The sequence below is a fragment of the Ochlerotatus camptorhynchus genome, unplaced genomic scaffold, assembly GCF_037179485.1.
Source record: "Ochlerotatus camptorhynchus isolate MF236.1 unplaced genomic scaffold, CSIRO-AGI_Acam_v1.1 ptg000289l, whole genome shotgun sequence".
Lineage (NCBI taxonomy): Eukaryota > Metazoa > Arthropoda > Insecta > Diptera > Culicidae > Ochlerotatus > Ochlerotatus camptorhynchus.
Window position 1 is genome coordinate 664,908 of NW_027040778.1, and position 23,657 is coordinate 688,564.

Below are 23,657 nucleotides of genomic sequence, written 5' to 3' on the forward strand. Positions count from 1 at the left end.
TGCCTCTGAAAATCCTGGCGTCGCCGACTTGGATTGAACCCATGCCGTCTGGGATGAGAAACAATCACGCTTACCACTACACCATCGGCATCGCTAAAAATGGTCTATAGCGGCAGCATATGAACAGGAAGCAGCTTAGTCGCGAAATTATAATCCATACCGTGCCTGTGAGCAATCATCAACTAGCCTGTCACAATAAAGAGCAATAAAGTTTTGTTTATAGTTCTACTTTCAAGTACTTATACAGTCGCGAATCACAGTCATCAATCCGTTAAACCATAACAACTACTTTCGATTCCAAATGCTTACTATCCCGAAGAACAACGCATTCCCCGTGGATACCAACCATAATAATGTAAATTTTGCACTCCATGGCCGCCTTGATTTTATGATTCGATAAACCCTAACCTTGTCTCCATTTCCATCTGAAAAATAAAAACGTACTTCCTCAATAAAACAAACCAAAATGTTCCTATCAAATTGTTTTCTTCATTGTCATAACGACGAAAATATTCCGCACTGTAGCGTAACTGTCCCACAATTGCATATTTTCCTATCCATATGAGACAATTAAGCTTTTATGGACACTGTGTGGCACAGTGATAACAGCACTTTCTCATCTGATTTTGGTAAATCTCTGCGCATAAAGTAAAAAAAAAACCCTGCACGTTTAATCATTTGTTTGCTCAGAAATAAAAATTCGCAAACCGCACGGTACTTCGACGGGCTTAGAAACTCTGTGCAAACAAACCAACCACACACACCCCCGAACAAGAACCAACCAACCCGTCGACGACACCCACTTGAGGAGTTGGCGCGCGAAAAGGAAAACAGATGATCCGACCAGCCGAAGCGTGACTCGCCAACTGATAGTGATTCCGACGCGTTCGAGTGTGTCCGTATATAAAACTGTCCTGGCATTATCACTGGCAGTTCCACTCTGGCACCGATTGCCTCTCATACCAGTTAATTTCCCATCCGAATTCAAAATGTGTCAAATCGTAACCTTATTAGTGCTAAGCATCGCAGCTGCTCTAGTGCCATCAATCCGCGGTCACGGTATGCTACTGGATCCGATAGCACGTGGTTCTCGGTGGCGATGCAATTCGGGTGCACCGGCCAACTACGACGATAATGGTCTTTACTGCGGTGGGTACTTTGTTCAGTGGGAGCAAAATGGAGGAAAGTGTGGCTTCTGTGGGGACAACTATGCCGATGCGCGGCCAAGGATGCACGAAATCGGAGGTCCCTTCGGGCAAGGTGAAATCGTTCGAAACTACTCGAAGGGCGCTGTCATTGAGGTGAAGGCAATGATCACCGCGAACCATATGGGGCACTTGGAGTTCAATGTATGTGACTTGAGCCGGTCTAGTGCTGGCGAAACGGAAGAGTGCTACCAGCAGTACAAGTTGTCGGACGTGAAAGGACGAAGAGAGTGTTATCTGAATTCGACGGCGGCCACACAGTACACCGTTATGCTGCAGTTGCCTGCCGATCTCGTGTGCGAACATTGTGTTCTGCAGTGGACGTACGTTGCCGGTGAGTAATGGGCATTTGGTTGGCGTTGGGAAAGTGAACGCAAAATAGGTGTGATGTTGTTCGTGTGAATCAGTTTCCGGTAGGCTTCGATTATCATAATTCAATCAAATGACACAAGTTTTGACAAATAATGAAACACGATGCGATGGCTGGCAAACAATTAGTTCGAGCACACAACATGTTGAAGAATCCAATTTGGAAACTCCTTATTTAATAGGGTTCTATGGGGCTTTAAGCGTTAAAACTATCAAATGACACCAAGTTTGTTTAACCCAGTGCCCTTAAAAAAAATCCAATAAAATACAAGGATTTTAATTGTCATTGTAACCATTACATTTACTTTCTGACTTTATACATTTTTGTCGATTGCCATACAACGAGATTCATGGTTCACAACAAATAAAATCATGATATTTGAGAATTGTACAGTAAAAAGAGGGGGTTGTTAAGCATCTTAACACAATCACAATCGAAATATATTTTTTCTCTGGTACAACAATCTAACAATAAATACAATGTACTCGAAATTCAACACTCAAGTTGAATTTTGCGTATTTACCAATCGTTCTGGCCATATACATCCGTAATGCAAAAAAAAAATTCAAGCGGACGTTGTTGCATCATAGAGATACAAGCACCACGGACCGAACTTTGGTCATCACTGGTTTAACCATTTACCGTCCGAACAACGGTTTTAGTCACTCCGAACATTGTGTACCTTCTTTGGTAGGCTTATTTGTGCAAATACGAGAGGCAAGGCAGTTAGTGACTCTCAAAAATAGTTTATCCCACCACTGGTGTCATCGTACAGTCATATCTTTATTTTGATTTGCGCAACCCAACAAACATGTTTGCTGTATAGTCGCTATATTCATAGTCTGGCGGATAGAATCTCGGGAACCAATTGAACTGTCAAATAGCGAAACCAATCGAGCAAATCACGACCAACAACAGAAAAGAGCACATCAGCTATTGCGAACAACACTTCGGAAACCCTTTTCTCGTGACCTAAGACACGCCTTCGCAAACTAACACCATCTTTGGGCTGGGGAAAGTTTCCCCTATTCGATGATGCCGGAAATTTGTGTTCGATTGGCGAGGAAAGAATAATCATCGTTTTGTTTATAAAAGTTGATAGTACCTTTTCAATTGTTGGTCTAAAATATATTGAATTGGTTCCGCTTTTTGCTTACCGGTTGGTTTTACTGGGTTTTTGAATTGCGGAACTGTTCATAAAAGTTTAAAATTCTGTGTAAAATTAAAAAATTAGAAAATTTATTCCAAACTAATACAGACTTAGTTCTGTTAATTCCATTTAATGATAGAAAATAAAATTTGTAGATTTCATTGATTCCTTACGGATAACGGCCTAATGCAATGTTCAGCTTTAATTATATGGCAAGTAAAATATGATGCTGTATGCCCACAGAAGTCGAGAAATTTCTCAGGAATCGAACTCAGCCACCTCCAACATGGTCTTGCTTTGTAGCTGCATCTTTACTAACTGAGCTAAGGTAGGTCCCATAGCATACGGAGAAGCTTAAATTAGTGCTGACTAATTAATGGTAGACCGACAAACATGAGATCTGCCCATCATAGGCGTTAGATGGGCGCAGGCTGTGCGACTGCCTGCCCTTAACTCAGCAACATTCAAGCGTTCGACCTAATGGCAATCGGCCAAATCCTCCATAGTAAAAAAAACGCACTAGTTTGAAACCCGGCTACGCCCTTGCCGCACATAAAAGCACAACTGTCCCATATGAATAGGAAATCAAGCAGGCAAATATGCTTTCATGGGCAGAGAAGTATCGAAAACTTGTGGATCACCTGTACTATTATTTACTTACGGTTTCCTGGTCATATGACTGTTTCCTACACACTAAGATTTTTTTACAGTATACTGTAATTTTTTACCGAATATGGAACAGCTGAACATTCGGTAATCCATTCGGTAATTTTTTTAATTTACAATCCGTTCTGTAAATTTTCTTCGCTTGTGGCCTGTCAAAATTTACTGACCTGGACTGTAAATTTTACTGAAAGATCGGTAAAGTTTACCATAGCGTTCAGTATAATTTTTACCGAATCGACTGTACTTTATTTTCAGAATAAATAATAAACATTGTAATTTTTATTGATTGATTAACTGTTTCTTTCTTTCATAAAACCAAAAGATTCATTCCTTTTTACCATATATTTTTTTGGAAGATGCATTTTCATCTTGAGTTTGTACAGAAAATTATAAAAAAAAATCAGTAAAGAACCCGGACGAGGTTATCAACTAAGTAGCGAACCGTTCTAAAATGCAGTTTCGGCGGTAGAGGAGGACATTGAGTTGCATAACGTCCATGGCGTCTGAAAGAAATTGGCCCAGAAATGAAAAACTAATTATATTTTCTGCATAAATTGCACAGAATCTATCGAAAGGTAAAGTACTTACGCTTCACAACGTAGAACCGAAGGACACTCAACATCGAAATGGCAGCTAATATTGAGTTTGACAGTACGAAAATCTGTTCAGTAACTTTTACAGAATTCGGTACTTTATTGCTGTTTGATTTTGTAAAAGATTATTTTTACAGTATACTTGTCACAATTTTTACAGAATTGCGAAATCGCTGCCTTTTACAGTTTCGATCCGCAAATTTTATTTACAGTTTTCGGTAAATGTATGTAAATAACGGAAATTCAGCAGTTTAGATTGCGGAAAATTTGTAAAATAATATGTTTTACAAAGCATTCGGTAAAAATTACATTTTACCGAACAAATCCAGCAAAAAAGTACCGAACAAGATTTAAGAAATTTGGTGTGTAGATACCAGTTCCATCCAGTGAAAATTGGCTGTCTCCAACCGGCGTGATCCTTTCTGACTGCCTACTTCTGCCCATGCATGTCTTAATTAATTCTTCTTTTCTTGCTCACGTTTTTCGCTATTGAACATCTGGCCGTGTTCCCATTTGTTCTCAGATAGTTAATATTAGCACAGACAAACAGACATAACACATTGAATAATTCTCACTGTAAAACATCGTCGCTAAAACATTACCGCCATCTGTTGAGCACACTGTGGTGGGTAGTACACATAAAACTCGCAAGTTGTTCATCGAACAAGCATTTAACGGTCAATTTAAAAGTATCGTAGTTGGTAGTACGGCCCCCTGTGGCGCGTATAGTCATTTTGCTTGCGTTTGACTTTTACACAATTCCACCATCTGTTCAGCATAGTGCCCACCACAGTGCACTCAACAGATGGCGGTAATGTGTCAGCGACGATATTTCTCGATGAACATTTCAAATGGTCCTATCTGCTTTGATCGATTCTCTTCATCGACTTTCTCTTTTCATAACCACTGCTATGCAAACAGATTTCGCGCTAATTCTACCACATAGTTTGATAAAGGAGGTTCTTATCTAGCGTCCAAAACGTCAAATACAACAGGGAAAGGTTTTTCAGCTGAGTTATTAACGAAAGAGAAAGTCGATGAAGATAATCGATCAAAGCAGATAGGACCATTTGAAATGTTCATCGAGAAATCTTTTTCTCGACATTTATTTTCCACAAGTATGTTCCATTACTCTTATAGATTTAAGTTTCACCCTCTTGCCCAAACTTTCGGACCTTTGACTTGACTCCTGCCATCAAGGTTTGGACAAACTTCTGCTTGAAGTTTTTAACCGATTTTGACTTTCCTCCCATTTTCCGACAATCAGCCATTCATCTGACCGACATGTTGGGCTTCCTCTTGTATACTTTCACTACTTGTTTATCATCTAGTTTGTTGCGTGTTCCCCCTTTCGACTGCTCACGCTCCTTCAATGTTACTCAAAAGTGAGTAAAAATCTACTCTCTTTCGGTAAAAGTGGAACTACTCTAAAGTGAGTAAACCTATAGTTACTCACTTTTGAGTAATGATAGCATTTGTCAAAATCAGAGTAACTTGTACTCTGTTCTGATTTGCAGTAAAAAAGCATATCTGAGTAAATGTGACTCAGTTCATATAAAATTGAGCGTTTTTCGAAATGAGTAATTAATTCATTTTATATTGATAAAATATGAAAAATTAAAACGGTAGAACAAACAATTTTATTAAAATATAAAAGAGGAGACGTACATTTATATTTAAAAAACAATGTTTTCGGTGTCTTATGTGGCTTCTCTAAATGCAACGACGAGGCTGGTGACCGACGCTCTTCAGCGATGTCTAAAAATGTTGCATGGCATTATCATGGCAATATGAGTAAGCACAGGGATCCCAATAACCTTCAGAAAACGCTGATGTTCCATCTGCATTTCTATGCTGTCCACTACGTCCGATGTAACATCCCACATCAACATTTCCTAGATAGGCCTATTGTTTTTTGATAGTATTGAATAAGGTGCTTTTATTTTCAAATACTTCATTTTTCTTACCTTTCCAATTTACGAAACGAATCCTTATCTACCTCTGCAGCCACTTGATTCATTCCTTTATTCTAAATTTTCAAAACTTCAAAGGGAAATCGGAAGTTTAATCACCAACAAAAATTTTCACTTTTGTTACAAGTATTTGACATAAGCATGGTGAGTAACATTTGTGCAGGATTACTCAGAAATGAGTAAACAATGTTTTTAGACAAACAGAGGAGAAGTTACTCACTTTGCTCAATCAATGTTACTCAGATTTTGACATTTTGTACAAAAATACCAAACTGAGTAGAAGTTACTCACTTTTGAGTAACATTGAGCGAGCGTGCTGGGTTGGCTTCCTCTGAACCGTTTTGGTTTGTAGAAACTTGCTGATGACATTCGAAACCGTTTGTTGCGTCGCCCCGAATTCGCGATTGTTTTCTGTGAACGATTAGGATTTTCTAACCACTTGTTCAAAATAGGATTTCGCAGCTCCTGTTGTCGAGACGCCATTTTCAGAACTTAAATTAAAAAGTAAACAATATGCATGTCGACGCGAAGGTGAAAGGATCAACTGACAGCTAAACAAACCATACACTGGAAGAAATTCTTACGTTGACTCAGACCGCTAACGCGACAAAGTTACAAAAAATATTTCCGGACACACTTTAATCTAGAACTCAAACATATAGCATTTTCTTAGACTGATCATGATTAATATAGTATGAATAATGAGAATTGTATGAAGAAAATACGATCCCGAAAGAACCCCAGACAACCAGAATGCACGTATATTCAAAGTTGTTTTCGAGATATACAAACATATATACAAACAAACAATTCGTATAGAATGCAAAAAAAAATGGCATATGCGTACAAAAGTGGAGGCTATATACGTGCATATTTTAATTTAATTTTAAACGAGTTGATTTTACATCATATACGATTTAATCTGTAATAACAAATTCATTTTGAAAAGTCTTAAACATAATGCGAGGTATGCCATTCTTATATGCGATTTTGACTTAAACTGTAGCAATTAACGATACTGTCTGTACATTGTTATACGACTTCTAGTTATCTGGGACGTTCCCTAGCAATAAAACTATTACTTTGTGCTAAACAGAGCTATTTCAAAATTGGAATCCACAAACATACTCACACACTATACCCGATCTCAACTAACTGAACCGAAATCAGAACAGCTGAACTACTCGGTAAGATTTCGGCATTTATATTTAATTATTTTACGCTAATTTATATCGAGCTGTTTTCTATAATTGCAACATGTGAATAATGCAGAACAAGAAATTGTTCTAGAGAAAAAATGGGTTTTGAAAGAAAGGTCATACTACCACCGAACAGCTCAGCCGGTCTGAACCCTTCTAGCAACAATCAATACGAAACTAACGATTTTAAATTGGCTCACTACTTGACTAGCCTATTGGTCCCAAGCAAACGATTAACGTACCCCATTATAGTCGAAATTCTAGTACTACACTATGTTTGTTTTGATTCGCTATGAAAAATTGACAGATAAAATGAGGGGCTAGTGAATTCTCCTATGTTTTGAGGGGTGAATCGATTAGCTTGGGACCGAAGATAGTACCAGAGCTGAGCCAAAAAGTTAATCTCGTTTCTTCGGGACCTTCTGGTCTTAGAGTTACCTCTATGCTTCTAGTGTGAACATAATGCTTTCCCTAAGTGGTCCCTCCTCGTTCTGCCTCTGTTAACTCAAAAACCTAAAACTCCACTTGCACTGTATTGTCCATTCAGGCATCATTAGACCCTAACCCACTTACTTGGCCAGACTTCAACATCAACCGGTGGGCAGTGCACTCTACTAGCATAGAGGTAGCTCTAAGACTAGAAGGTCCCAAAATAACGTGCCTACCTTTTTGGCTCAGCTCTGGTACTTTCTTCGGTCCCAAGCTAATCGATTCACCCTTCGAAGCATAGGAAAAACCAATAACCCCTCATTTTATCTGTCAAACTTTCATAGTGAATCAAAACAAACATTGCGTAGTACTAGAATTTCGACTAGAATGGGATACGTTAATCGTTTGCTTGGGACCAATAGGCTAGTCAAGTAGTGAGCCAATTTAAAATCGTTAGTTTCGTATTGATTGTTGCTGGTACTATCTTCGGTTCCAAGCTTGTCGAATCACCCCTCGATACATAGGAAAAACCAATAACTCCTCATTTTATCTGTCAAACTTTCATAGCGAATCAAAACAATTATTGCGTAGTACTAGAATTTCGACTAGAATAGGGTACGTTAATCGTTTGCTTGGGACCAATAGGCTACTAAAGCGGTGAGCCAATTTAAAATCGTTAATTTCGTATTGATTGTTGGTAATACCAACAATCAATACGAAACTAACGATTTTAAATTGGCTCACTACTTGACTAGCCTATTGGTCCCAATCAAACGATTAACGTACCCCATTCTCGTCGAAATTCTAGTACTACGCAATGTTTGTTTTGATTCGCTATGAAAGTTTGACAGATAAAATGAGGGGTTATTGGATTTTCCTATGTTTCGAAGGGTGAATCGATTAACTTGAGACCGAAGATAGTACCAGAGCTGAGCCAAAAAGTTGAGCTCGTTTCTTCGGGACCTTCTGGTCTTAGAGTTACCTCTATGGTAATACCATAGAGGTAACTCTAAGACCACTGGGTCCCGAAGAAAATCATTATTATTTTTGGCTCACTCAGTACCAGAACAACGGTCCCAAGCAGTCCCAAGCTATTTCACTCACCCCTGCATGTTCTGCATGAATCCACACACCCCTGATGTTATCTGTCAAACTTTCATAGCGAATCAAAACAAACATAGTGTAGTAATAGAATTTCAACTAGAATAGGGTACGTTAATCGTTTGCTTGGGACCAATAGGCTACTAAAGTGGTGAGCCAATTTAAAATCGTTAGTTTCGTATTGATTGTTGGTAATACCATCAATTTGAAAGTTCATCTCCAGAAGCATCCGCAGAAGGACAAAACGCAAAATGCATCCAAGTGTCAGGATCAGGAACAAGATTTGGCTCAACCTCCAGTCCCAGTACAAGCTTCACATCTGCAGAACCATCCACATCGGCATCCACAATAGATCTAATGTTTAAAGAAACGCAACTTTGAACCGGTATTTTATGTTATTTTTTTGTTTTAAATTCAGTTTGAGGTTAGAAATTCACTCGTTTTTAAATATTGACTATGGGTAAAGCGAATTTGGAATTATATTATGGAGGTTTCCAGTCAAACTCCGTTCAAAAGCTTCCGCAAAAACTAGATAACTGGTTCCGAAAAGTCCGTTAAACTTCCAAGAAGTTTGTCAAAATATTATTATTATTATTAATAAAGTCAGTAAAATATTTGAAAGGACCGTAGATCTTCCAACTCCGTAGAATATCCGAGAAGTCGTGTTGTGTATTGTATGGGTTTGTTGTAGTAGTTTGACAGATTATTTTCTGATACCAAACATTTTTCCCACTATGCCAGGTTTTTCGGTATGCATGATAATATAAGATGATATGGATGAAACTGGTCTCCAAGAGGTATTATACGCCGTTGTTCAGGGGGATAAAAGGGGTGATCGTGTATATGGATGATTTGCTTGTTCATGGTACTACAGGGGAAGAACACGACTCTACGTTGAAGCCCGTCTTACAAATATTCTTGTCTAATAAGTCTTGGATCGCTTTTTCCAGCTCTAAATGGTAGTATGCTCCTTAGATATATATGACGCAGAACCAGTTATCAAATAATATATATTATAGCACGATTATTAAGCTCGTGTTATTTTATTAATAATGGGAAATTAATTGTAACATTCTAGATGATGGACTAGAATGGATTCATGATTGTGAAAAATTATCAACCGTTCTCGATTGTGGAAGACGAAGGTTCTGTTAATTTATTGAAAATTCTGGCACCTAAATACAAAATTCCCAACCGTACAACTCATGGCAAAGCTAGTTGACGACAAGTATTCGAAAGTGGTCGAGTTTGTCAAAACAAAAATTCAAGATAAAGACTTGACCATTACTGCTAAACACCTGGACCGATAGCCATACTACTAGGAGCTATTTGGGAGTAACTTGTCACTTTTTGAGCCCTCAAATTTCTACAAGTCTCCAAACGATTGACTTGGTCGTTTATACCATGAATGAACGGAACAATAGTGCATACATTTCAACTTGCTTTGAGGAAGTTCTGTTTAATTGGGCAATTCCCAAAGATATGTGGGCATGATATGTTAAAATCTGTTGCGGATACATTCTCTGAAGATGAACATATTGGCTGTGTAGCCCATGCTATCAATCTCGTTGCGAAAAAATCCTTTGTAACTACAAACGCTCTATCAGAACTGATAGATAAAGTAAAGAAAATAGTTGCCTTTTTCCGGAGATCAACAATCGCAACAGATAAACTGCACAAGCTACAGATTGAAGATGATGCCAAAAGAACACCTCTGAAAATTACTTCATTTGTGCCTAGCAGATGGAACTCGGAGTTTATCATGGTTAAACGGTTTCTAGAGCTGTACAACTTCATACAGATCATTATGTCGGACCAAGATCGCTCCTCAGAAATGGTTAATTTGGAGGGAAAAAGAAATCTGGAGGAAGTCGTCAAGCTACTAAACTGCCCTTTTCAGCATAGTTGTCCCATTCGTTAAAGCAGCAAGCTGAGAAAAACACTGTTGAAGATTTTTTTCTCCATGGGCTCTTATGGATGGGACAACATAGTTTTGTTATTTTTCGCGACATTTTCTGAACAAAGTATGAATTTTTTCGTGTACATAGTAAAGTGATGGTACTTGACAATCGATTCCAATGTATAACTCATAATCGCCAAAAATGCTAATGGGACTGTTATGCCGCACAGGGCAGTAAAGCCCCTTAACGAAGTAACTGAAGATTTGAGCGGTCAAGATTATGCGACAGTAAGTCGGGTGCTGCCTATCATAAACTGCCTGGCCAATTGCATCACTGCTATGAAGTCAGTATCATCGGTTAGAAGAAACCTCCAAGCATCCTTGTTAAGAGAAATCCAATCCCGATTTGAAAACTACCGAGCCTCGCCTGTTTATGGACCAAGTATGTTTCTGGATCCTCGATTTAAAGATGTTCATTTCAAGAGTGAACGCAACGCTGCTACGGAAATAATCATCCACATGGTCCTACCGCAAGATGAAGGATCTGATGAAGAAGATTTTGTTGACGAGGAGCCGCCGAGGAAGATCCCTACCGATAATGGGATTTGGAGTTACCACGAAGGCATGGTTAAACGTTACAACAAGCGAAGGGTAACAATGCGAACGCCAGACTCCATTCGCAAGGAAATTGACATGTATATGAGGAGTGGAATCGAATCAATGACGTATGACATTTTTCGGTACTGAGAGCAGCAACAGAGCAGATTTCCATTTTTATACCAGGCAGCACTGAAGCTTTTCCCAAGGATTGTAACCTCGGTGCCATCAGAGCGTTTGTTTTCAAAAACAGGGCGAATTTTGATTGAGTCTCGAAGCAGTCTCGATCCTGAAAGAGTTAATCAAATAATTTTTCTCCTTTCTCTCTTTCTTTTGATGCTTCTGGTTTTAAAAATGCAAAATAAACGCCGGAAAGCAACAGAGTACTTTTAAAGTGTATTTTTAATTATTATCGGATATTGGACCCTACACTACACTCTACACTCCAAGTTCCCGTTGTTTCAAATTGATCTGAAATTTCAGACTTTACCCATTATTGATTAATCACAATACAAATTGTGACCGAGTGCGGACTTGAGATTACTAGACTATCACCTGTCTAGAAGCGTCTTTTAGAAGCTTCAGAAGATTCTTTCAGATAACGCCTGAATCGCGTGTTTGAAAGTATTTTGAATATTTATTTTGATACTGAAAACATTAATTGCCTGTCGAAATCGTCATTTCCCCTAGTTTCAATGGCATTTCTTTCAAATATTAAATAAAAATATAAAATAATACGAAGTCTCAAATCTCCACACTCATCTCTAACAGATCCCAGTCCTTCATTTCGAGCCATTTTATTATTTGAGGAATTACTCGTAACCCAGTAAAATGACCATTTTCTCTTTCCACCTTCTCACCCACCGGCAGGCAACAACTGGGGCTGGTGCGGTGACGGCACAGGCAAAATGGGCTGTGGCCCGCAGGAACACTTCCGCACCTGTTCCGACATCGGAATCTACGAAGTCAACGACGTACGGTTGGCCAGGTCGTACGAATATTGCAACGCCAGTCCACGGTCGCTGGATTGGATCTTCGACAACATCCCGGAAGAAGAGAACCTCATCGATACGGATTGATGATGATAAGCTTGGCGAAACATTATTTTGCAGTTAGTTTTGTTTTCTTTTACTTGTATGTCAAGTGGTAAGGCGAAATGTAGAGTTTGTGAACGTACTAGGTAGTTATCTTTAAATAAACATTGTTGAATGGTATTAATGACGGCTTACTAAAGAAAAGAAAATACTTCCAACACGTGACGATGCGGTCGGTTGATAAAGTCCAAGGGCACTTATCCATATCATTCACATTGCTTCTAATAGAAAGGAGTGGTCATCGCATAAATTTTACCCGAAATGATTTCATTCAAAAGCTGTATTCTAAGATTGTTAACCGTAGTGGATAATTAATTTCAATTATATTTTCGGTAATAATTTATCATGGGAAAGAGCAATACTTCAAAACTACCAAGTTTAAGGGAATAACAGAGAATTGTACGCATCTGGAAGAATTTGAACAGAGATGAAAGGATAGACAATGGATTGAAAGGGGAAAGCTTATATCAATCTTAGTTCAGCGCTACTTAAACGAAAAATCTAAAAACTAAAGTTAGAGCTTCAACGCTCCAATTCCAATCGTTCTTACCGACTAAGCAAAAAGCATATCATTTCTCACAACACACTCACTCGGGGACTAGTTTTTCTTCAGTCCTTCCAAGAATTGGGACAGATCGTACTCCTCATGGTACTGGTTGTCGTCCCACAATTCCGGTAAATTTTCCAGTACGTTCTTCATCGTGGACCCGTTGGCACCATTAGCGTCGCTTCCGGCAGCCGCCGTGGAACCAGCGCTCGTGGAACCCTTGTCAACCTTGTCCGCCCTCCGGCCGCCATCGCTCAGCGCAAATAAATCCAGCAGCTGATCCGTGCCCATTGTTTCCATCGAGGCATTTTCGTCGCTCACCACCGTATTGGCCGTTAGAATTTTAAACTTTTGCAGTCCCATGATCTTCTCCTCGAGAGACTTTCGGGTGATGAGACGATAGACATTTACCACCTTCTTCTGACCGATTCGGTGAGCTCGGTCCATGGCCTGGAGATCCTTCATCGGGTTCCAATCGTGCTCGACAAAGATGACCGTATCCGCTCCGGTTAGATTCAACCCCAAACCGCCGACCTGAATGAAGAGAGTACGGCAATTTTAGTTTTGTACTAACTCCATCGTATGATGAGATATCATGGAGGCGCATGGTAGATTTGAAAGAACGAACGAGGCACAAATTTAAAAAATAAAATCACTTGGTTACGCATGGTGACTGTGACCAGCCAATCTCGATTTGCAATTTCCCGTTTTTTACTATATATACGCGCCACAAAAACTTCTACTGTCTATATTATAACCCACTTAACCGAGTGATCTATTCGGCGCAATCGCATTCGATTATCTGCTTCTATGTTTTAACTACCTTGAAAAAGTTCGCTCAGAACTCTTTACATGATTTTTATGAAATGTTCTCAACGTTCCTTTAGAAAAATTTCTGATCACAGAGCTCTTTTCAGAGTTTCTCTAATATTAAGTTGAAGTTCTCTTTGCAAGTACTTTCAAAATGTCTTTATAGCATTTCTGAACACTCAAAAAAATCAAGTATTTCATCCTAAGATTCGCTTCAAAAGAATTCACTGAAGTTTCTTTCCATACCTCTATTTATAATATATCTGAATTCTCCATAGAATGTCCATGCAATTAGCCTCAGAATTGTCTTACAATTCTGCTCATAATTATCTTTGAATCTCCTCTAAATTCTTCTGAAAATTTACATGGCATTCTCCTTAGAATTCTGTAGAATTATTCTCGGAATTCTCATAAAATTCTTCTCAGAATTACTTAGGAATTGTCCCATCAAAATTCGATCCTCTTGGTATTTATCGCGAGATTTCCTTGTAATTCACTTGAAGTTATCTTTAAATTTTCTAGGAACTCAATACCCTCAGCATTTCATTGGAATTTTCATCACAACCCTCATAAAATTCTTCTCAGAACTTATTTTTAATATTCAATAGAAATGAAAATGGAATACTCTTCACAACCATCATGAACTTTCCAAAAGAACTACCTAACGATTCTACTCTGAACTCACACAAATCAGTTCTAGTGAAATCTCTCTTAGTATCTTGGTATTTTTCTCTGAAATACATTGTTGCAATATCCAGAATTCATTATAAAATCTCTCCAAAATTCTCTAAATATTAAGTTCATCAAAGCGAATGTATCCTGAAAATCTTGTCCAGTTCAAGATTCCTAATCCCTGAGTTACGTGATAGCATACACACTTCAATTATTTTACTAAAGTCACGAAACAACCTACCTGAGTTGTCAGCAGCAGCACATCGATGCTGGGATCACCGTTGAACTTGGTCACGATTTGATGACGCGAACTAGGTGGGACACTTCCGTCCAACCGCAGATAGGACACGGCAGGCAGGTGCTTCTTCAGCAGATCATTCTCGATGATATCCAGCATGGCCTTCAGTTGACAGAAAATCAAAGCCCGGTGCTGATTGACCGACATGTCCTCGTTGGTCCCGATGCCACAGTCGAGCAGCAGTTGCCTGAAAAGAAATTCATCCGTTGAGCATGTATAAAATCGATATAAAAATGAATCATCTTACTTCAAAGCCGGCAGCTTGGCAGAGTGCTCGATGTCATCCAGCGAGCTTCCGCTACGACTAATTTCCGATGTAATAGTTTGGTACTCGGGATGCGATGCCTGCAGGACTAGTTTTGGATGGTTGCAAACATTTTGCAGATACCTGTAAGAATTGAATATTAGAACCATTCATCTCGTAACCGCACAACATCAAATAACTCACCTCAATGCCTGGAACACGTGCGTCTTCTTGCTGACGATCTGCCCGTCGATATTTTCCAGACACTCCCGTATGTCCGAATTGAGGTGCGTCCGGCTAAAGTCCTCGTACAGCCGTTCCTGCAGTGGACTCAGCTCGCACAGCAAATCCTGTGTAATCTTCGGAGGCAGATCCGTTAGCACATCTTCCTTCACACGCCTCAACAAAAACGGAAGCACCTGCCGATGAAGGGCTTCCATGGCCAGTGCTCCAGCTTCCTGCTCCTTTGGAGAGCTCTTTGGATCGCGACTCGCCAGAATCGGACGGGAAAACCGGGTACTGAATTGCTTCTCCGTTCCCAGGAAACCCGGCATCAGGAAGTCAAACAACGACCACAGTTCCAGCACGTTGTTCTGGATGGGCGTTCCCGACAGGATCAACCGATGGTTCGCAACCAATTGTTTGATAGCTTTGGAACTCTTCGTTCGACCGTTCTTGATTATGTGACCTTCGTCAAGTACGCAATAATTCCAGTGAACGGAACTGAAGAACTCAATGTCCTTGCGAACGATCTCGTAGGACGCAATGATCAGATTGTACGTTCCCAGTTTGTGACGAAGTCGTTCACGATCCACCGGTAAGCCAACATAGTGCAGCGGTCGCAGGAAGCGAGTTGGCAAGAACTTTTCCACCTCGTACACCCAATGACCAGTTAAGGTCGGTGGACAAATCACCAAACTCGGCAGCTTAGCACACTTCGGATCGACACTGCGCTGGTAGTGATCCCCAGCAAGAATGCAGATCGCCTGCAAGGTTTTTCCGAGACCCATATCATCACACAGAATCCCATGTAATTTGTACTTGTTCAAGAACCATAACCAGTTGACTCCCGACTGCTGATAGCTGCGCAGATCGGCATTGATCTTGACCGGTATCTTAAAGTCCGGAATCGTCTTGGGCGTGAAGAGATACTCGAGGAATTCCTTGTCTTTGAGTTTGCGATTCTTGAGATCTTCGGAAAGTCCCCGCACATCGGGAGTGATCCCATCCAGGGGCATCAGCTGAATTAGTGTGGCAAAGCAATGGGTCGATACGAGTCGAACCGATTGATCGGGATCGCTCATACGGCCCAGTAGAGGAACAACCAGTAGCACCACGTACGGAACAATTTCCATCTGTAGCTTGCTGACGATACAGGCTATAGCTTCTGCAGCGCCTTGTCGCTTGATCACGTTCTCGATTGACGAAAGCATGGGCACGATATCGTTGATGACCATGGTCATGACGACCTGGGAATCAACTACGGCAAGCGTACCCAAACACCGACCGACCATATGACGAATCGCCTTCAACGGATGCCGCAGCAGCAGGCAGAGCTTCGGTAGCAACTGGAACAGTTGATCGTGTAGGGCCTGATCAATATGCCGCGAGGCAACTTCGATCAGCTGCAGCGACGTCATGAAGTCATTGGTATCTTCTTGGTTCACGATCTCCCTACTGAGTCGATCGACGTAAACTTCATCTACTTTGGTTATGATCTTCTCCGTCATCAGCTGCCACAGGACGGGAAGTTTTTGCGGCAGGGTTTCCTTGAAGTACGAGCAGATTGTGGTTATGGCATGCGTGGCACCAAGCCGCTGAGTACGAGCGTGCTTGCGACTAGTTTCTTCGTTTTCGTTGAGGATATCTTCGGCCGTTGGAGTATCCGAGGTAACCGAAGCTGGCCTGCCGGGGCCTCGAGAAGCAGTACCGTTGTTACCTTCCTTGGACTTCTGTTGATTCATGAGTGTTATTATTCCATGGTACAAATTAGTGTCAGCCGTATTGGCCGGATCAAAGTGGCGCATTTCCCGCTCCGGAATAACCAATTTCGGTGTGAATTCAAGGTCGCTTTTCAGCAAGGTACAGAGGTTGGAAACAATCTTGCTGTTCGGACAGGGATTGCGAACCGTAATTTGTCCAAGCAGATCGGCCAAATATTTGGCAGACAGTTTCTGCAGGAGTTCACATTCTTCACGTTTGATAGATTCCATCAGTGGTTTAACAACCGGATTCAACTTCTCCGGCAGGCAGTGCAAACTGACTACCGCTCCCGAAAGCGATGCTTGGGTACTGATGTGAAGGGTGTTCTGCTCCAAAGACGTGCTGGCATGTGAGTTAAGCAGTCCCCGTCGCCGTTCCTCCATCATCTCGGCAATCTTCGTCTTCAAGCCGTACTTGTTTTTTGTGTTATCCGACATCACCGTGCAAAGCTGGAAGATCTGATCCAAGCTCAACACCTTTAAACTCTCAAACTCCACGAACTGGATCTTGTGCTGCTTCAGCGTGGCCAGGTAGTCTCGACTTTCTTGCAGCAGTCTGGTGAAAAGAATGCCCACTTCATCGTAGTAAACGTACTCATTTAGGCAGACCTTCAATCGGTCCTGGAGCGATACGGGTCCCGGTTTGATGGTGTCATCGCACGAACACCAAAATGCAATCACAAGGCTGGCGATCAAGCGTTGCAGTGCCGAACGGGACTGCAGATAACCGAGCAATACTTTGGTATAACAATCGATGGGACTTTCAATTTCCGGGGTGTACACGACGCCCGGAGCCGGCAGGACCAAATACCGGGACAACAATCCAATCATTTTCGACGCCTTAATACGGGCTCGAATGACGTTCCTCTCTCGATGGTCGATCGGAATGGTTTCCGATCCACCGAGGAACAGTTTCTGACGCGACGGGATACCACTGTCGAAGGAGTCGAACTGACGGCGACGTTCCCGTATCTGGGAGGGTTGAGTCGGTTTAGCGTAAATCAAAGAGGACGGATCGAATGCCAATCGGACCGGTTGCATAGCCAGACAGAGCCAGCTGGCTACGTACGGACAGGAAGCGTGGAGGAGGGCCGACAATTCAGCATTCGTAACGAGGTTATTCCAGACGTCTTCGGCTGATGATTGAATATCTTCGACGTGCTCCACCAGCACCCGCTGGAAGATATGGCGTAGAGCTTCCTGCAGCAAAGCGGGCGGCCACTCCTGTACTCCGAAGTTCAGGACCAGGTTTTCCGAAGGATCTACCTGAAGAATTGTGTTTGTTTCGGTAGCCGCCTTGGCCAAGGCCTCCGCTGTACTGACAATGACGGACGTGGCTTTGCCGTTCATTCCGTTGCTTCCGGTTGGCGTGGATGGCTCGCTTTGGGCCGCTAGTTTACTATTGGTGAGGGTTTTCAGCGTTTGTAGAGTAGATCTTCGAACGGAAGAAGTGCAGTGGCTGAGAAATGGCCATAAACGTGGCACTAGAATGGACATTGGCTCCATTTGGATCCAGTTGGAGGCATTCGGAAGACAGAGAATCGATGCCAGGAGTCCCATGAAGCTGTTGCAGGCGGAAGCCAGTTCGTCTTGATCCAGCAGAAGATCCCACAGAAGTTTGACAATGTGAGAGACTTGTGTTTTAGTAAGCAACTTTGGTAGCCAGGAAGCAATGGGAATGAGAGTAGCTGCCGCTACAGCTCCTACGTCGTCTACGGAGTCGAACAGCCCCGTCAGAACATCGTTGATGATCACCGGTAGGAAGGTTTGAACTAGGTCTTCCCGAACGACTAGCATATACTTGATGCCCAGCAGGCCACCGTGGCGAACTTCCCAGTCCTTCTGTTTGATGAATGTTAGGAGAATGTTAACTGTTTTGTGGACATTTATCAAGGGCAGTTGCTTCAAAACCGTACCGAGAACTTGGGCGCATGTTTCCCTTACGGGGGCGACAACCTGATCGGACACAAAGTCTCCAAAACGATCCAAGGCCAACACGCAAAGTAATCGCAGCGTAGCGTCCTCCAACCAGAGCTGGTGTTGCTCGTCCATCTGTTTCTTTGTCATGAAAATACTTTTCCCAGCTCCTTGCGAATGGCTTTTGAGTAACTCCCGCAGAGCCGTCGCTGAACCGTGGCGTGTTTCCCATCGCGGGCTAAACAAGTCCATGTAAAGCTTGGAGCAGAATGACTCCAAAGGCCATTCCGTTGCATCCACCCACGCACCAGTTAAATCCGGAACGGGCTCCGAAAATGCAACAAGATCCGGTTTACCATCGGTTTTTACCCGTTTCCGATCCGGTTCGCCATCGCCTCCGGAACCATTGACAACGGTGCCGGAGTTTCCTCCCGTGACGGCATTTATGGGATTGGGAAATGCCTTCTGCTGCTCGCGTGCCTTCCTTCGGGCACGATTCTTCTCCCGACAGCTCAGCTCCTGACTAGACCTATCAGTCTCCAGCTTTAAAATCTCCTGAACTGGCATCAGTCTTTCACCTTCCTGCCTGGCCTGTTGCACCTGTACGCTTCGATTCTGCATATCGTCGATCGATACAATATCATCCAAATTTACACCCGTACTCAAACCCAACTTTTCATTCAAAAGAGCCCTTTGACGGGCCCACTTCTCCCGCGGGTCACCCCCGTCATTATCGTCGATCGCATCGAACTCCGTACCCTCGGAGCCCATCAGCCGGGCTCCCCGGTGCAACACCGCATTCAAGTCGAACTTATCGAACGACAACCGGGAGCTGCCAGCTCCGGCCTGAGTATTGAATTCACTTCCATCGTCACCTTCCTCTCCTTCCACTCCTTTCGGGCTCCACTGGGGAACATTTTCCAGGATCGCCTGGACGGCCTGGGATGCCGCAATTCGCGTCTCCCAGTTGTTACTGTGCAGGTAGGTCAACAGCCGACCGAGCAGATTGTGCAGCTCGTGCGGATGCAGCTTCTGCACCTCTCCGATCTGTTTGGCCGCCGCTTTCCGGGTCACGGCTGCCGAACCGGACTCCAGCAGAATGAACAGTCGGTCCAAGCTGAAAAAAAACGGTTGGGACGGCGATTATTGGGATGCCACTATGGGAGCGCTGTAAATGGGGAGATACGATGCGGGTACGTACCGTGAAGTCATTCTTTGGTCTGCGGATGATACTTCTGAGTTGGTCCTACGCGATGACCACGATCACATCCAACGATCTGTAACAATGGGATAGGAGAAATTTGATTAGTGAATGTGTTGCTGGGTTAATAATTTGACGAATTATGGTAAATGCCGACCTCGTTAATACCTTTACCGTTCATCATCAAATTTATATGGGAGGATTTTTTTCTATTTTTTCAACGGGGTATCAAACTATCAGCTCATTTGGTTGTATCACGAGCTGGTGCTTTTGGTTCGAAGTTTATATGGGGGTTTTAAGTCAAATGCATGAGAAAATGACACCCGGATGTCTAACTCATTAAGCTAAATAAATTTTCAGGTTATGTTTTTCAGGTTTTTTCAGGACTTCAGCGGAATATTGACATGTTATCCATGAAACCTTTATTTAATATGCTATTCGAATATTTCTGTTTGTATTAAATCTTGTTTTTGTCCAGAACAGTGGCGTCGCCCTAACCTCAATCTACCTGTTCAACAAGTCTCAAAACGTAAAAAATAAAAATATATTGCTTTGAATCGATTTTGGGATCGATTTGAGTATAGATACGGCTGCACATTACCTGTCATCTCTTGGAATTCTACTCTCAAGCACCTTGGAGTTCTCCTTACAAATCCCTTAGTCAGAACTCTCTTGGAATTCTCTTTGGAATTACCTTGGAATCCTCTTCAGAGTTCTGTTGGAAACTTGCTTTTTCATGGGTTGAAACCATTTCGTTTTGCGGTTCAAAGTAGGCAGATACTCGTTCACCCACTTCATCCAGAAGTTATCGGCGTACAGCTGGTCCACGGTCGCTTCAGCATAGTAGGTCTGTCGTCGACGGTGATCGGGGGCTTATTCCCATTCGAAGACCCTAACAGGAAGTGGTTTGGTGTTAGGGAGTTAACTTCGTTATCTAGTGGTATGTCAGTGAGCGGTCTTGAGTTCAGGATCATTTCGATTTCGATCAGCATGGAGCGCAGTATTTCATCAGAGGCCAAGCGTGGGAGGTCGAAGTCGTTCATGTTCTTCTTGACAATTAGATCAGACGCTTCCAGCATCCACCAAAATGTGATCGTGTTTGGACTAACGAATTCGACCATTAGTTTGTCTTGGTCAACGTGGTTCAGGGCTTCTCGCAGCTCTCGTGATGCTCCGAGAAAGTTCGTTCCTCGGTCGCTAATGATCTCCAACGGCGATCCCCTTCTTGCAATGAAATTGCGTAGGGCTAGGATGCACGAATCTGTCGTCAGTCAGCCAATTAATACTGGCATCGGCCCAAAATAGTCGAACCCGGTGTACGAGAACGGTCATTGGAACGCTGCCAATCGGGCAGGTGGGAGGTTTCCCATTACTGGAGGCTTGGGATTTGTTGTCGAATCTTGCAACGCAGACAGTTTCTGCGAACTCGAAACTAATACGAAACTAACGATTTTAAATTGGCTCACTACTTGACTAGCCTATTGGTCACAAGCAAACGATTAACGTACCCCATTCTATTCGAAATTTTACTACTACACAATGTTTGTTTTGATTCGCTATGAAAGTTTGACAGATAAAATGAGGGGTTGGTGGATTTTCCTATGGTTCGACGGGTGAATCGATTAGCTTGGGACCAAAGGGAGTACCAGAGCTGAGCCAAAAAGTTGAGCACATTTCGGGAACTTCTAGTCTTAGAGTTACCTCTATGGTCGAACTATGAACGAAGACGAGGAATATTATACTTTATCAAAATCTGGTTCAGCGCCGTGTATTTAACGTGATAGTCGGCGAGCACCAGACTGGATACGTAATTGCTCCTGGGAATAAGGATCAGATTCTTGGTAGATACATCTACCCACTCGCAAGCATCGATACGTTCGTGCAGCCGCAGCACGCCATGCTCATCGATGATCGAACTGAGCTTATACAGCGGGCTGTTCTCTGGCAAAGTATGCTCCCATAGCTGCGCCTCTGGATTACTGTTGCAGAGCAATTGGATTTCTTCCGGGTAAGCGTGCTGTTAAACCTGTCGATAGATGATGTTTTAGGCATGATTCAGCACTTCCTGCGTTAACGGACCAAGCTTTATGGCCGTCTGTTTGATACGATTGCGAAGATTCACTGTGAAACGGTGAACGTATGCAACTGTCCTCAACAGTCGTTTCCATTTAGAGAAGCGTTCGAAGCACAAGAAGGATTCGATGATCCTATGATGGATCTCTTCCGTGGTTGATACTTGATCTCTGCCATCGCCAGGCCATTCGCTTTCATGCTTCCACATAAAATTCGGCCCACGGAACCAACGACTGTCCGGCTGAAAGTCTGGCAACCTTGCCCACTTCGTCCCGTCGTCGACTACATTCTTTCTGGTCGGAAACCGCCTACTTGTGTTGTATCTAGCAGCTCGCTAATCCTGAATGCCACGAATGGGCTGTAGCGCCGGTGATCAGATCGGAGCCAGTATACAACGTCACGAGAGTCAGCCCAGAAGACGCGACGTGAGATTTGCATTCGGTGTGAGCTAGCGATGCACATAGCTAGACGTGCTCCTATTACGGCGGCCTGCAATTCAAGGCGCGGAATCGAAAGGAATTTCAAAGGGCCAACTTTTATTTTCCAACCAACCAGTGCGCACTCCGTGTTTCCTCCTCCTTCGAACCTGAAGTAAGCAACGGCAGCCATATCGTTCTCGCTCGCATTTGAAAATATGTAGTTCCACAGTATTCGTTAACTTGGCGGACGTTACGTGGCGGTAAAAACGAGGAACGCTCACTTGTCAGACGTTCGACAATGCCTCTATCCAGGTCATCCACCTTTCAGATGGCTTCCGGTTGATTTCTTGAAGCAGATTTTTCAGGCAAACCAGGCAGTTGAAGATGAGACGGTTGAAGAATTCGACAGTCCGTTACGTATTTCGAACCCTCCCTGTGAGTGAATGGATCGAACTTCGCTTGCCAACTTCACTGCTTCTTCTTCAGTCTCAACGCTAATCAGCATGTCATCTACGTAGTGTTCATGTTTGATCCACTCGACTGCCCTTGGATAACTCTCTATGAATCGGTCTGCATTCTGGTTCGTGACCTAGTGGGCGCAACTCGGAGTTACGGACCAATGCTCCCCTGTTATACAATTCGTAACCCCAGAACCAGTTACTATGAAAACCACAATCACAGCACCTCCCATAGGACAGCATAAACATCTTCAGAATCATACCATCCCAGCATCAGTCATCGTTTGTCCATCTTTATCACCCACAAAACCAAACATTGTTCCCACGGAAGTGCAATGCTAAGCAACAGAATCATAAAACACTCAACCATCATTACTACAACCAATCATCTATGCTACAATGTAACTATCCGCTTAAATCCAAACATTTCATCATGCTGAAGTTGCATTCCTGGTAACCGTTTCTAGAACACATCATCCAACGTCAGTGATCGCCGTTCCCAGGAGATCGCACTGCAGCTTAGAGTAGGAACGTGACATTTAGGTAAATAGATAATTATGAATAATAGGACAGACACCCTGCCACCCCTGTACTTTTTCATTCATGGAATGATTCATTATACTCGATTTAGTTCAGAATTTAAGGGCTTGTAGCTTAAACAATAAGGCTAAGCCAAAATTGAGCGGTGGTAACATTCACACGGCTCAGGGCACAGGACACAGCGAATGGACTATAACAAGTAGCTAATGTTTTCTTTGA

The 23,657-nt window shown here is 42.5% G+C and overlaps 2 protein-coding genes and 1 pseudogene across 2 annotated transcripts; 2 read left to right on the forward strand and 1 right to left on the reverse strand.

The window, feature by feature from the left end:
• The first annotated feature begins 958 nt into the window (after positions 1-958).
• LOC135706711 (uncharacterized) lies at positions 959-12,487 on the forward strand. Its single transcript, XM_065228361.1, has 2 exons — positions 959-1,539; positions 12,054-12,487. The coding sequence occupies exons 1-2, from the start codon at positions 990-992 to the stop codon at positions 12,260-12,262; spliced, it is 759 nt and encodes a 252-aa protein (XP_065084433.1). The 5' UTR covers positions 959-989; the 3' UTR covers positions 12,263-12,487.
• Positions 10,449-11,548, forward strand: LOC135706716 (uncharacterized; annotated as a pseudogene).
• Positions 12,488-12,555: 68 nt separating the features above from the next.
• On the reverse strand, positions 12,556-20,026 carry LOC135706707 (TATA-binding protein-associated factor 172-like). Its single transcript, XM_065228356.1, has 5 exons — positions 19,949-20,026; positions 15,053-19,864; positions 14,852-14,992; positions 14,548-14,791; positions 12,556-13,358 (listed from the first exon to the last, which is right to left on the reverse strand). Exons 1-5 carry the CDS (start codon positions 19,957-19,959, stop codon positions 12,876-12,878), a joined length of 5,691 nt encoding a protein of 1,896 aa, XP_065084428.1. The 5' UTR covers positions 19,960-20,026; the 3' UTR covers positions 12,556-12,875.
• Between the last annotated feature and the right edge of the window lie 3,631 nt (positions 20,027-23,657).